The sequence below is a fragment of the Suricata suricatta genome, chromosome 10 (assembly GCF_006229205.1).
Source record: "Suricata suricatta isolate VVHF042 chromosome 10, meerkat_22Aug2017_6uvM2_HiC, whole genome shotgun sequence".
Taxonomy (NCBI): Eukaryota; Metazoa; Chordata; class Mammalia; order Carnivora; family Herpestidae; genus Suricata; species Suricata suricatta.
The window spans coordinates 36,214,730-36,228,314 of record NC_043709.1 but is presented as its reverse complement, the minus strand read 5'-3'; the positions used below and the strand labels follow the sequence as shown (position 1 = coordinate 36,228,314).

General features: G+C 38.2%; 1 protein-coding gene across 4 annotated transcripts in view; it reads left to right on the top strand.

Annotated features, from left to right (window-relative positions):
• Positions 1–13,585, top strand: part of ACSS3 (acyl-CoA synthetase short chain family member 3) — a 148,436-nt gene that overhangs the window by 43,277 nt on the left and 91,574 nt on the right. For all 4 annotated transcript variants that reach the window (XM_029955211.1, XM_029955212.1, XM_029955214.1 and 1 more), the window contains exons 3-4: positions 6,166–6,354; positions 10,493–10,627. In XM_029955211.1, coding sequence (XP_029811071.1) covers positions 6,166–6,354; positions 10,493–10,627 — 324 coding nt within the window. The remainder of the gene's footprint in view (positions 1–6,165; positions 6,355–10,492; positions 10,628–13,585) is intronic.

Genomic DNA, 13,585 nt, shown 5'->3' with positions numbered 1-13,585 from the left:
AAAGGGCTGCCGATGTGTTCCTTCCTCCTCTTCTCCAGGTTCCTTTTGAAGCTTCTTTTCCCAGCATGGTCCTAAAGGAAAAGACAAAGATTTCTCTCAAGGAGATTTTTTCTCCCTGGAGGACTGAGTGTTTTGATCGATTTGTTTTACTAATCTCGCTGGCAACCATCTGGCTGCATCTGTTTTTTGTTGGTAAATGCAAACTGAACCTCGTCCTCAGATTAAAACTGGGTCTGGACCATGCCATTTGTTATCCAAAGGGTCTTTCCAAAGCACGGTAGCAAAAGTTTTTTGTGTCTCATTTTGCCAGAGACGTTCAGCAGCTGAGCGTCCTTCTTTATCCAAAGTTAAGAAATTTAAAATAAACAATGCATGGTGCAAAAGATTCCTGGGAGATCCCTTGATGGGGTACCAGCAATGTGCTATTTATGTATTTGTTTTTTGACCAACACAATGTCTAACACAGACCTCATAGTATACTTTCATATTATAGAGAAAGAATAGTGACTCATCCATTAAAAAGTGAAGAAAACTCTAATCCTTGTCTGAGAGAAATAATTATTTCCAAAAATATCACTTGTCTCCTCTACATTGTGATTTTCTTTTCACACTGGCGAATTTTTATTTTTTAATATGGTGAGAAATTTTCTTGTTTTAGTGCATTGTCTGACTGTGAAGGTTTATATCCTGCCTCACCTAAAACTCTGCTTAAGACATTTACCTTACTTGGTTTTCTTGGCAACCTGAAATTCTGGTCCATGGCTTTCATTCTTACATTTGCTTACCTGATTTATTTTTTTCATTCATCGATAGGTCCTTAGTAGATGATTTGTCTTATCTCCAGAGTGGCTAAACTCTGACTTTTTGAAAGTTAACTCAATAAAAACAATAGACCATCTGCTTTTAACTCATTTTTCTAGACTAGAATGATGATAGAGTCAATTTACTTATTAAAACATACTTTTAGGGCCCCTGATCTGGATGGCACTCCTATGGGCATCATAGACTGCAGTAGTGAATAGTATAATCTTTCCCCACAAGAAAATTGCATTCTAATTAGGGAGCTACATTATGAATAAAAAGATAATACCACATAAATGAAAAGATATACAATATAAGTGGAGAAAACTATAATGCCACAGAGTGATTTGGGCTGCCATTGTAGATGTATGTCAGAGAAAATTACTTGTCATCAAGGAGATGACCCAATGACACAGACCCAAAGGAAGACTGGGAGACAGCCATGTTCCCGTTTGAGTGAAAATCAAGTGAAGCAGAGGCTCTTCAACAAGAACAGACTGGGACCATCCGGGGATGCCAGGAGGCCAGCCTTGAGAAGGGAGTGAAAGAAGGTGAGGTTGGGGGAGCACCCCGGAGTCCGATTCCGTGGGACCTTGCGCACCATTATAAAGACTATATTTTATTCTAAGTGTGATGTGAAGCTCCGTCATCTTGATTTCTCCAAAGAAGAAACTGTGGTGGGCAAGAATGGAAGCCAAGAGATGACAAATGGTCCAAGTGAGAAATGAATAGGCTCCCTTTGGTTTAAAATCTCCTTAACAATAGTAACAATAGCTTGCACGTGGGCAATTAAAGGATCTCTTCGCTTTGTGCCTTGTGGAAGCTATTCCATATATATATATTCACTATATATATATGTATATCTTTATCTAGGATCTCTGGCTACACCTACTAGGTTTGAAAAAAGTCTGATTCAAACTTTTATTGAGCAGCCACTCGTCAATTCCTTGCTTGCTCCCCATCTTTCAGGGTGTTTTTATACAGCATTATAAGGGAAAATTTCTGAATATTTTTCAGTGAAAATCCCAGGAAAAGAAGACTGTTTTCTCAGCTACTATAACTGGTTTTTAAATTAATTATGTTTTCTGTGATTGATTAGAAAAGGGTTTGCAGTGTGACATCATTGGAGCTTGAAAATATGTTTCCTCGAGTCTTCTCTGTCATATAATTTTCTTTGACATGGCCCTGAAATTGCCCATAATTATTATCTCTTTACTGTAATTTGGACGCCAACTCTATCTTTCTCATACAAACATTATTTTCTTTAGATGGACACACTTGCTGTTTGTGAAACAAGTGCTAATTTACTCTATTGAACAGTCTTGGTCAATTTCACCTAATGTTTATATCTGTGTCCTGGCATTTGATCACGAAATTATACTAACCCACAGACTGCTTGTGAATGAAGATTTTGTGGAATGAATACATAAAAAATTTATAAAATTCTTTTTTATTATTTATACTAGTATGTTTTCATTTATAATTTTAAAATTTTAGATTTTTACTTGTATCTTAAAAAAGCACATGTGTTACATATAAACCAAATAGATGTGTATACCATTTTATATAACATAAATATCTACTATTGCATTTTCTTATGTTGGCATTACTATTTATTTATATTATTTTTTCCTGGACTCTGAATTGCTTTGCTTTTAGGACTGAATTGCTTTTTAATGTCTTCCTCTTTTGCATCTGACTTGCAAACTTGACTTTAGTATAATATACATAGCATATACTGTATGAATTGAATCAATAACAGGACACTCATATATTAGAATGGCTTTAAATTAGTACCAAAATAATGATTAATTCATATAGTCTCTAGTGGGAAGAAGCAAGTAATGTTGTATTTAAATGAATATGTATATTCATTTTGTTTCTTCAGGCTTCCTTCACAGCTCAGTTATCCTCATGCTTGTAGAGAGGCATGGCCTGACCATGATCGCATAGCATGTGTCCTGCCCTTACTATCAGACTAAAACCCAAATTTAGTGTGTGTGATAAAATGATTAAATTGTTGATAAATTAAAACACAGCTTTAGAAGGTACAAAAATGAACATGGATTGGGTGAATGACACAATTTAACTTTTCCTTTAGTTGAGAAACTATACATTATACAATATATACATTAAATGTTTTCTCTTGGATATCAATAGAAATTGTATATTTATATCCAAACATCTGAAAGTCAATAAAAGCAAAGTGAGCCCTGAAATAGCAATCATCACATTCCTCTGTGTTGAAGCTTCAGAGCACTTTGAGTGATTATGAACTCTTGGGTAACTAAGATTTCTAGATTTTTCCTCTTATTTTTTTCTGCTGCCCACCCTTCTTTACAAAATTATTTTATTTGTGTCTGAAGTAAGACCTAAGTATTCTGTTCTAGGGCTCTCACATTAACTAACTCTAGGTTTAATATTAGTAATAAGTATTTTAATGAAATATTATCACATATTTTCATATTAAACCAATGTCCCTTCTTGCTATGAGGTAATACTTTTTTATATGCATATTTATTATAAATTCCACCAGAAATGAATGTTTTCTCATGTTTTCATTCACATTTATACATGCATATATAATTTTATATATGTATGTCATTTATATATGTAATTTCATAAATATATAACATTTATAATTTACAATGTAAAATTTTACTGGGGCAGCATTTAGCCCTGGAAACTACTGAAAAAAAATTTTCTCTATTGATCATGTAACGCTTTTTTCTCTAGAGCAACTCTGGTGTGGTTAGCACGGTAGGGAAACATTGAGTGGCTGCAAGAAGTCAGTTTAACGAGGCCAGATGGACGCCATCTAGTGGTTGTACAAACCTGCTGCAACCTAATTTATTGAAGGTTGTCTTCAGCGAAGTGGTTCACAATTCAGACGCTGGAGCCAAGCAGATAATATAAGTGGGAGAAGTGGGTGGGAAAAAATTCATTGTCAGTACATCGCAGACCTTTGTGGTTATAGAACTATGGTTTAAGCAGATAAAGTAAGCAAGATGTAGAAGAATATATTCTAAACGCAGGATGGAAAGAAAAATTAATTCTGTCAATAATGGCCACAGGGAATGGTGCGTTCAGCCTAGCAGCCGATCATTGGGTTCAGCTGAAGGTTGTCATACAAGAACACAGGCCCGGCGTTGCTAGACTTGACGATTTTCCAGGAAAACCTGGAAATCTGGATTTGTATATGAAACCTTCTAATTTAATATGTTGGCTCATTTTTTTAAAGATGTGGCATTACTCTAAATACTTCTTGGGGTCGCATTGGGTCATTTTGAGATCTTTTTTCAAAAATTTCCTTGAATTCATTGATTTCATTTCTTTCAGAGGACAGAAAAATGTGGGGGGACATTTTTCAACAACATTGTGAAGTGAGACTAGAATATAAAGTTACTGAATAACTGCTAGATTGGGCCTTGGTTGAAGATTATTTTCATTCAACAATAGATACTATTCAAGATGCTGAAGTCATAGCTGTAGATAGGATGGACTTCTTGGTCTCACCTAGCGCTGTGGCTCAAATGGGACCCTCGGGAGTGTGATCACAGAGCGTGGTACTTTTCTGCATGGATTGCACACTGAGCATTATATTGAACTTTCCAAGGATTATCATGGTCTGTAGTTCCAAAAAGAATTTAAGCTCACAATTATATCACTTTCATGTAAGTTTCTTATAACTTGCTGCTGGGCAGCTTTGAGTTCTTAAAAAATAACACTAAATTATACTGTGCAAAAAGGTGAGAATAAAACACTAAGATAGCTGTTTGTTACTTTCTGTCTTTCACGAGCCCTTAATTTTGACCACGTCTTTCCCCGTCTGCACAGAGGAAGGGAATAAAGAGAAAAAGGAATAATGATCAGGATCCCAGATCCTTTGAAGTAGTTGAAAAAGTAGGAGAGGCAGAATGAAACGAAAGGATCCATAAATAGCCCTGTGGCCCAGTTCCTTGTCCCAGGCCTCCTCTGCTCATGATCTTGAGCAGCCACATCCAAAGGCAAGCCCTTCCCATTGACTGCCGGACCCCTACAGGCCTGTCCTTTAGCTCTCTGACCTGATCTACGACCACTTTCTCACTTGTTTTTTCTGTTTCAGTTCCTTAGTCTCTTGCTGTTCCTCCATCACATCACAAATGATCTCCCTTACACCTTTGTGCTGGTGTTCTCTGTCTGAAATAGTATGTTCACAGATACCTGCTTCTTAGTAACTTTTACATGTTCTGCTAAAGTGCTACTTTCCGAGTGAGCTCTACCCTCCCCTTCCTGTTGAGAATTACATCTTCTTCATTCTCAATCCCTCCACTACCCTCCCCACCCCCCGCAGGACTGAGTACCTTTTAACATAATCGATCATTTACTTATTATGTTTATTGTAAGTATTTCTTCTGCTAAACCATAAGTACTCTGAGGATAGAGATCTTTCTCCTGGTTTGCTTACTGGCATATCAGAAAACAGTATCTGCCATATGTAGGTGCTCAGTATACATTTTTTAAGTGAAAGAATGTTGCATTTCTTTTTACTTAGGTCTGGGTCTAGCTTTCACAGCCTGTTTTGGTTCCCACAATACATGTTAAAAGCTAAGAGACGTTTGTATGTTTGGTTTCAATGTACAGGGAAGTCACTTTATATAGATAATTAGTATAAAAAACTATACAGAAAAAATAATTGGCTTGAGGCAGGAGAAGGGGCAAAATATATGACCTCAAAAGATTTGTGATGGTATCCTGGCTTCACTTACTACCTTTCTGATCTTGAGTTAGCTGTTTATTATATCTGAGTCTCAGTTACCTTATATTTAAATTAAGAATAATAATAACAGAATCTATCTTACTTACCTTATAAGTATATGTATGTTTACTTTCCTATGACTTTCCTTGTCTCTTTTAATAGTTAAGCAAATATATGCCCCAAAATGCCATTATTTTACTCTTCTGTTCACTTGACAGATTTGCCCTTTAGAAAAAAGCTCCATGGGGATATATCTGTGCTTTCGTTTTTCATCATTGTGTTCCCAGCTCTCAACACAATGTCTAGTATATCATGTACATCTGCTCAGTAAATACGTTGCTAAATTAATAATTAAGCAAAATTAAGCAAAAATTGAGCAAAACTAATAATTAAGCAAATTAAGTTCATGTGGCATAATAATAGTAAGTTGGTTCATAGTCAGTTATTGCAATCCTGTTTGTTATTACTGTTATGACTGTCGCTATCTAAGCTTACGTCATCATCACATACGTTACTCAGGCTTCTTCAATCCACTGCCACGAGGATGATCAGCCTCGTGTTCCTGTCTTAGAAGTCTCGTGTAATAACACAGAAAACACTTTGCTGATGTAATGATTTTGTTGTAGGTCTCTAAGCTGGCGGGTGTTTTGGTCAAGCATGGTGTCCAGAAAGGTGACACCGTGGTTATCTACATGCCCATGATCCCCCAGGCGATGTACACCATGCTGGCGTGTGCAAGGATCGGAGCCGTCCACAGTCTCATATTTGGGGGATTTGCATCCAAAGAACTAAGTAGTCGTATTGACCATGCAAAGGTAAGTGCTTTATTTGGAGAAATCAAGCGGTAGCCGCATGGGGCGCCGCCATGTTTCCCTGTGAATGAGCCGTCTGGAAGTGCTCTGTACTTACTAGATTCTCCTTTCCAATGAGATGCTTCAAGTTTATGGATTTTTTGACGTTTATATTAAGCAAATTTTATTTTGGGGTCAGTTTTATGTGAAAAACATCTTGCTAGGTGCTGTGAGGGATATAAAATAGAAGATTCAGTATATATTTTTCAAGTTAGCTTGCCATGTGTTGGGTGTATAAGACATACAGGAAGAATAACTAATAACCAGTTTATTCATTCACCACATATTAATTTCCTGCAATATGCCAGGTACTGTCCTTGAATCTGGATAATGAGTGATACTTATAAAATGGATGGAACGCATAGTAAGGTTTTATAATTTACACACTTCCAGGAATGCTGGTGTAGCACGGTTAAGAGGGGTACCAGGGAGGGGTAGTTAGGCTACTAGAATAACAAACTTGATTAGGCTGTTGTGAAATGATCGTTGAGATATTGGGTTGAAAGCATTTAACTCAGTACCTGGCATATAGTGCTCATTAAAAAAAAAAGGGTTAGCCATCATTCCTCTATGAGTCAGCAAAGTTTTTTCTGGCAAGTTACCCGAGAGTAATCACCGTAGGCATCGTGGGTTGCACGTGGCTGCAGCAAGTACTCAGCGGTGCTGTTGTAGCACACGGACAGCCTGAGACACGACATAAGCGGAGTGCATGATGGGTCCCAGTGAAGCTTTGCAGAAACCTGCTGTGGGCAGAGTCTGGCTCTCAACTACTGTCCGTAGACCCCTGAGTTAGAGGAAGGAGCGATTTCTTTTAGTTGGGGTGGCTGAGGAAGACTTCCTGGAGGTGACATTTGAGTTAGATCTTAGCTAAGATTCAGCTAGTTGAGAATGATGTCATGGGATCCGGCAGCAAAGAAAGAGATTATGAGTCCAGCATTAGACAGGAAAGGGTAAGATTCATTTGGCGGACAGTGAAGAGACTGAGGCCAGAGAGGGAGAGATGGTGAGCTTACGAAGTCAGTTTTTGTCTGAACTGGGTGCTGTACATCTTGACTGTCAAAGTTTGTGAGCAGGTGGGTGTCTTGTAAGCAATGCTAAGAGGCGGAAGCTCTTGCAAATGGTGTGCGTAGAAGAGAGGGAGGGGTGGGATGAGACATTTTGGCAGGCGATCTGTTTGTGAAAGGATCGCAATATGCAGCAGCGTAACCGCAGTGGGGAGATTAAGGAAGGAAGGTCGTTGTGGGAGTAACTCTCAGAGTTCTGCAAATCCAAGATGAGACATTCCTAACAAGGGAACCAATATGTGATATTAGTGTGAATAGAAAGTGAGGGTTTGCATATCTGACTTCATCTTGTAATAGGTCAGTTATTAGAACTAGGAAGCTGGTTTGTGGACTAATCACATAGGCTTTTCCCCTCTCTTTTTTAAACTTGTTGAGTTAGTACTTATGAAGGTAAATCTAGCGGGGAACATACTAGTCAGTCACTAGCCTGCAAACCAGGGGGCAGCTGAGGGCTTCTCCAACGAAGCTGTAGACTTCAGTTTTTTAGCTATAGAAATCCTAAACACCATCTAGATAAAAGAATGAGATATATTATTTCTTTTTTAAAAAATTTATATGATGTAGGGAAATTTAGATACATAAAAATAAGGTTTTATAAAATGTATACTATATCACTTGCTAAGTTTTCATCCCTTCTCCCCCACAATGTACGTTAAGCAGCTTAGGCAATAAGTGTTTATTCCTACGGGCAAGACCTTTGAGCAGGACAAATTAAAGGTGAGAAGATAAAGATAAATATCTGAGGTATTCAGATAGAATTAATCAGGAATGATTGAAATTAGGAATGATGTTGATGTCATGATTTTCAAATAAATTGGCTCAAGAAAAAAGCTTTCTGTTCCCAGATGATGATGGGAAGAAGGTACAGTACCCTAACAAGTCAGTCTAGACTAAATAGCACCTCCAATAAAAGGCTGTTAATAGAAATGTAGAAAGGATTCTTTTTTTGAGACGAAGGGTCTAATTTTGAGTTTATTAAATTATTCAAGTTTTGATATATTCTATATATATTTTTAATTTGATATGGAACTTACTTTCATTTATTCTGAAATCTAATCTTAGGAAATGTTGCCTAGAGTTATTTTTGCGTGTATTATAGATAGTAAAATGTGAATTGTATTCAAATGCTGGATCTTTAAGAATATAATAAAAGGAAACAAGACTTATTTCTCTTTTCTTTCTGTGTGTGTGTGCATGTGTGTGTGTGCACGTGTGTGTGTGCGTGCGTGTGTGTGTGCATGTGTGCATGTGTGTGTCTTTTAAAAGGTAGCTTGCCATAGTGGAAAGAGACAGGTTCTATAATGAGACAGAACTGGCCTTCATTGTGATTCCACCACTTGTAACCGGGGGCAAACTATGTAACTGCACTGAGCCTGAGCTCCATGAATATTAAATGGTATTCAAAAAGCAGCCAGTGATGATATATGAATATACATGGTATGATGTAAACCTTCCCTGGATGAAATGTATTGTAACTGGAAGTCAGAATTCAGGAAGAGATGCACGGTTGTGGATTGATTATCTGTCTCGTAAATAATTTAGTAGCTGCCTCCTTTGCTTTGGATTTCTTGGTGAAGAAACAGTGTATTTAAAAGAATAAAGACATGTTTGTTTCTGCAAATTACTGTTCCAAAAACATTTATTGAGAGCTTACCGAATAGCAAACAAGCATTGTACCAGGCATAGAAGACACAGTGGTAATTGGGATCCAAATTTGGCCTCAGTGAGCTTCCTGTCCAGTGGCTGAAGGAACAGTTGACTATAGTTGGGCATGTGAAACCTGCCCAGAATGGAGAGTGACCCTAACTTCTTAAGCTTCCTCCAGGGACCCCTGGTGGTGACATCTCTGTATATCTTGAAGAAGGACTAGCAGGTTGTCAGGTAAAGAAAAGTACCGAGTGTATCTTAAGGAGCAGGTTCAGGCTTGTGCGGCTTGAAGCGTAAATCATTTGGGGGCCCTTTGCAGAAAAATACAACAAAATTACAAATACAGTATTTGACAAAAATGAACATATTTAGAATGAGAAAAGAATCATGAAAAAAATCAGAGATTTGGGTCCCTTTTTTCTGTGGTCACATTTAAGCAGAGATGCTGACATTTAAAAATGTAGAAATGCTTCCTGAGCGCCATTGGCTGTCTCTCCCCACCGGAGAAACGCTACAGCGTCACAGTCACCAGGGGGTACCAGGGCCTCGGCGATGAGGAGCGTTTGGGCTGGCATTTCACTCACTGGTTCAGGGCAAATCTGTCTGACTTCATGAATTCTTGGGAAAGTATTTTTTTATTTTTATTAAAAATTGTTTTAATGTTTATTTTTGGGGGGGGGCGAAAGAAAGAGACAGTATGTGACAGTGGGGGAGGGGCAGAGGAGAGAGGGGGACAGAATATCCCAAGCCGACTCTCTGCTGACGGCCTAACATGGGACTTCAACTCATGACCCCTGAGATCATGACCTGAGCCAAAGTCAGACACTTAACTGGCTGAGCCACCAGGCGTCCTGGGAAGTATTTTTTAAAAAGCTCATACTCACTAGCCCAAAGCCTCACTGAATTTGTAGTTTCTTTTGTTTGTATTGTTTTATATATATATATTTTATAGTTTATTGTCGAGTTGGTTTCCATAAAACACCCAGTGCTCATCCCCACAATTGCCCTCCTCCGTGCCCATCACCCCCCTTCCCCTTTTCCCCTCCCCCTTCAGCCCTCCATTTGTTCTCAGTATTCAGGAGTCTCTCAGGATTTGCCTCCCTCCCTCTCCCCAACTATTCCCCACCACTTCCCGTCCCCCATGGTCCTCTGTTAAGTTTCTCCTGTTACTGAACTTGTAGTTTTGAACAGGTGAGATCTGTGTGGAAGTTGTTAGGTCTACAACATTTACAAAGGAATTCTTTGTTTTCAGGCCATTTATTCAATAGAGAATAGAATCATTAAAACATTTCTTTAGAAATGTCAAATTGCCAATTTGCACTTGAAATATTGTGATTACCTTAATTGGTGTTGTTAAACTTTCTCAATAACTGGTATTTTTTCCATCATAGCCCAAGGTGGTTGTTACAGCATCTTTTGGGATTGAACCTGGACGGAGAGTAGAATACATTCCACTTCTAGAAGAAGCCCTGAGACTAGGACAACACAAACCAGACCACGTCCTCATTTATAATCGTCCAAATATGGTAATCTGAATATTGAGTTTGGTTCTTGCTTACGGTGACGTGCTAAGGATTATTCTACTGTTCACCTTGTGAAAGAAATACTTGATTTATAAACCATTAAATATACTTTCTTAATGTCTCCATTTTGGCAAAAAAAATGAAAAGGGTATGAATGATGTTTTCTGTCTTTATGAAAAAAACTAGCTTAGGGAAGCTGGGGTGGCTCAGCCAATTAGGCATCCGATTTCGGCTCAGGTCATGATCTCGTGGTTTGTGGGTTCAAGCCCTGTGCTGGGTGCTGTGCTGATAGCTAAGAGCCTGGAACCTGTTCCAGATTTTGTGTGTGTATCTCTCTCTGCCCCTCCTCGGCTTTCACTCTGCTTCTCTCTCTCTCTCAAAAATAAACAGACATTAAGAAAATTAGGGGCACCTGGGTGGCTCAGTTGGCTAAGTGTCTGGCTTCAGCTCAGGTCATGATCTCAGGGTTCTAGGGTTTGAGCCCCGCGTCAGGCTCTGTGCTGACTGTTAGCTCAGAGCCTGGAGCTTGCTTCGGATTCTGTGTCTCCCTCTCTCTTTGATCCGCCCCGGCTTGCGCTGTCTGTCTCTGTTTCTCAAAACAATAAATAAAAAACATAAAAAAAAGAAAATTAAAAGAACTTGCTTGAAACAAAAAGATTGACATACATATAGTAATATGTCATGTTGATGAATTGGATTCTCTGCATGGTCTATTGTGGTGTCATATATTCATTTAAGTTATAACAATAATGATAATTTTAACAATCACTGGCTGCTTGCCATATGGTTTTTGATACTCTGCTAATGGATAGTTAAAAAAATCTTCCTGATAACTTTGTGACCTAGGTGATAGCATTATTCCTATTTTATGTAAGAGGAATTCAAAGAATAGAGATAAAATAACTTGTCCTGCTGGTGTCAAGGTCATGATCTGAGCACATGCACTCTGACCATGTGCTTGGTCCCCCCCGCTTTCCTGCCTTGTGGAGAGGTATGATTATTTGTATATAAAATCTGTCTTTCAAAACCTTTAGAGAAGGCATTTAGTCAGGAAAACACAATATGAATATTCTAAGCACATAAATTATTCTGTGATCCAGAAAGGAAGAAAAACCAGTAAATACAAAAGTGAATATATTTTACAGTGCTTTTCTTAGTAAATTTGATCTAATGATCACCTTATTTCTATATCCAAGCAAGTGTCAGCTATTTATAGTGGAACCATCTTGGGTTCCTAGCAGATTAACATTTTTGCAGAAGAAAAATTATGAGTGCAAAGAATCATGGACTGTTATGGAACTCTTGAGAGGTTATCTGCAGAAAATGCTTAAGTGACAAGATACAGGAAGATAAAACATTAAAACTATGTCATTTTGATTACCACCTAGCAATTCCCATTACCACATTAAAGTCCTGTGTAAATTTTAGTAGTCTGTGGTTCATGAACTGCTGCACTCAATGATTTTAATATTCTTACTGTCTCAAAGAATTTTGAGTCTCTTTCAGATGCCCTCAAGCATATTTTTTAGAAAGGCTTATTGCTGTTAAGTTAAGGAATACAAAGAGGCTTTGGGTGTGAGGGAAATTAGAGGAAGAGTAGGAACATGTACACATACACACAGGTGTTTCTATGAGTATGTGTGTGCTAATTAAGTGAGTACGTGTGGGACATTCACACAAACAGAAAGTCATGAATTTGTGAAGAATTGATGCTAGACCCAAAGCTAAGTACTTTCAAAGACTTCTTATCTAATTTTCACAGACCAATGAAGTAGATGATATTACTGGTCCCATTTTGCAGATGAAGAAACTGAGTGATGGAGAGGTCATAGCCCAAAGTCACAGCCATAAGTGGTGTCAAGATTTGACTTGGTTTAATGACTTTTACCCAACAGGATATATGTTATTTCTTTTACTTTATAAGCACACTGAATATGGGTCTGCAAGTTTCCTATTCAGATTTTTCTAATGCAAATCTCTTCTCTTTCCTCCTAATAGCTAGAGACCCACTCCTCCATCCCTCCCTCCCTCCCATAACTGGCTTACCTTCTCTCCCTTTCCCCTTTTCTTGAGACTCTTGCCTCTGTTTTGATTTACCTTTATTTTATTTTAATTTTAAAGTTTATTTATTTTGAGAGAGAGCAAGTGCATGCAAGTCAGAGAGGAACAGAGAGAGTGAAAAGGAGAGAGAGAATCCTAAGCAGTCTCAGCACCGGCAGCATGGGCCCTAAGTGGGGCTCCATTTCACGAATCCTGAGGTCATGACCTGAGCCGAAATCAAGAGTCAGACCCCTAGCTGACTGAGCCACTCAGGCGCCCCGCTTGTCTTTATTTTAGATGAGGACTTTGGATGTCTCCTGTCCTTTATAGTAGGCCTGCTGTTTAGTTAGTAATTAAGCTCAATGGACTGGATTTGCTTTCAGCTTAGAGACACAAATTACAAGGCTCGGTGGTGTGTCTCATTAACCAGGATTGCATTTTTGCCAAAGGAGGTAAAAACCTGGCTGCCACTCTTAGCTTCAAGCAGGCAAGGACAGAATCAAAGGAATACCACATCGGTCAACGCTGGTGCTCTGCCAGGATTGCCCTTCAAGAATGATAACAGGACACAGCTATGGAAGTAAATGTACAGATGTAGCTAATGCTGATTTTCCCTCTCTTCCTTTTGTCAAATCATCTTTACACATACCTGCAGAGGATTTTCTTAGCCTCAAGAATAACCATTCACTCAAGTCCTCATTTTGTTTACCTGTAAACATTTTTGTGATCATTCAATTGACATTTTTCATTATAGAATGTCATAATTTTTTTTTATAGGTCTGTAATTGTAATGTCAAAGGCTTGGTAAGTTGAAATTTGTTGTGTTTATCTGATTCGTAAAAACAAATGGAAAACAATTTAGTTATAGTTTACTATTTTTATTTACCTCAGTGGCACATTCAGGTCCATTAGAGGGAGGCT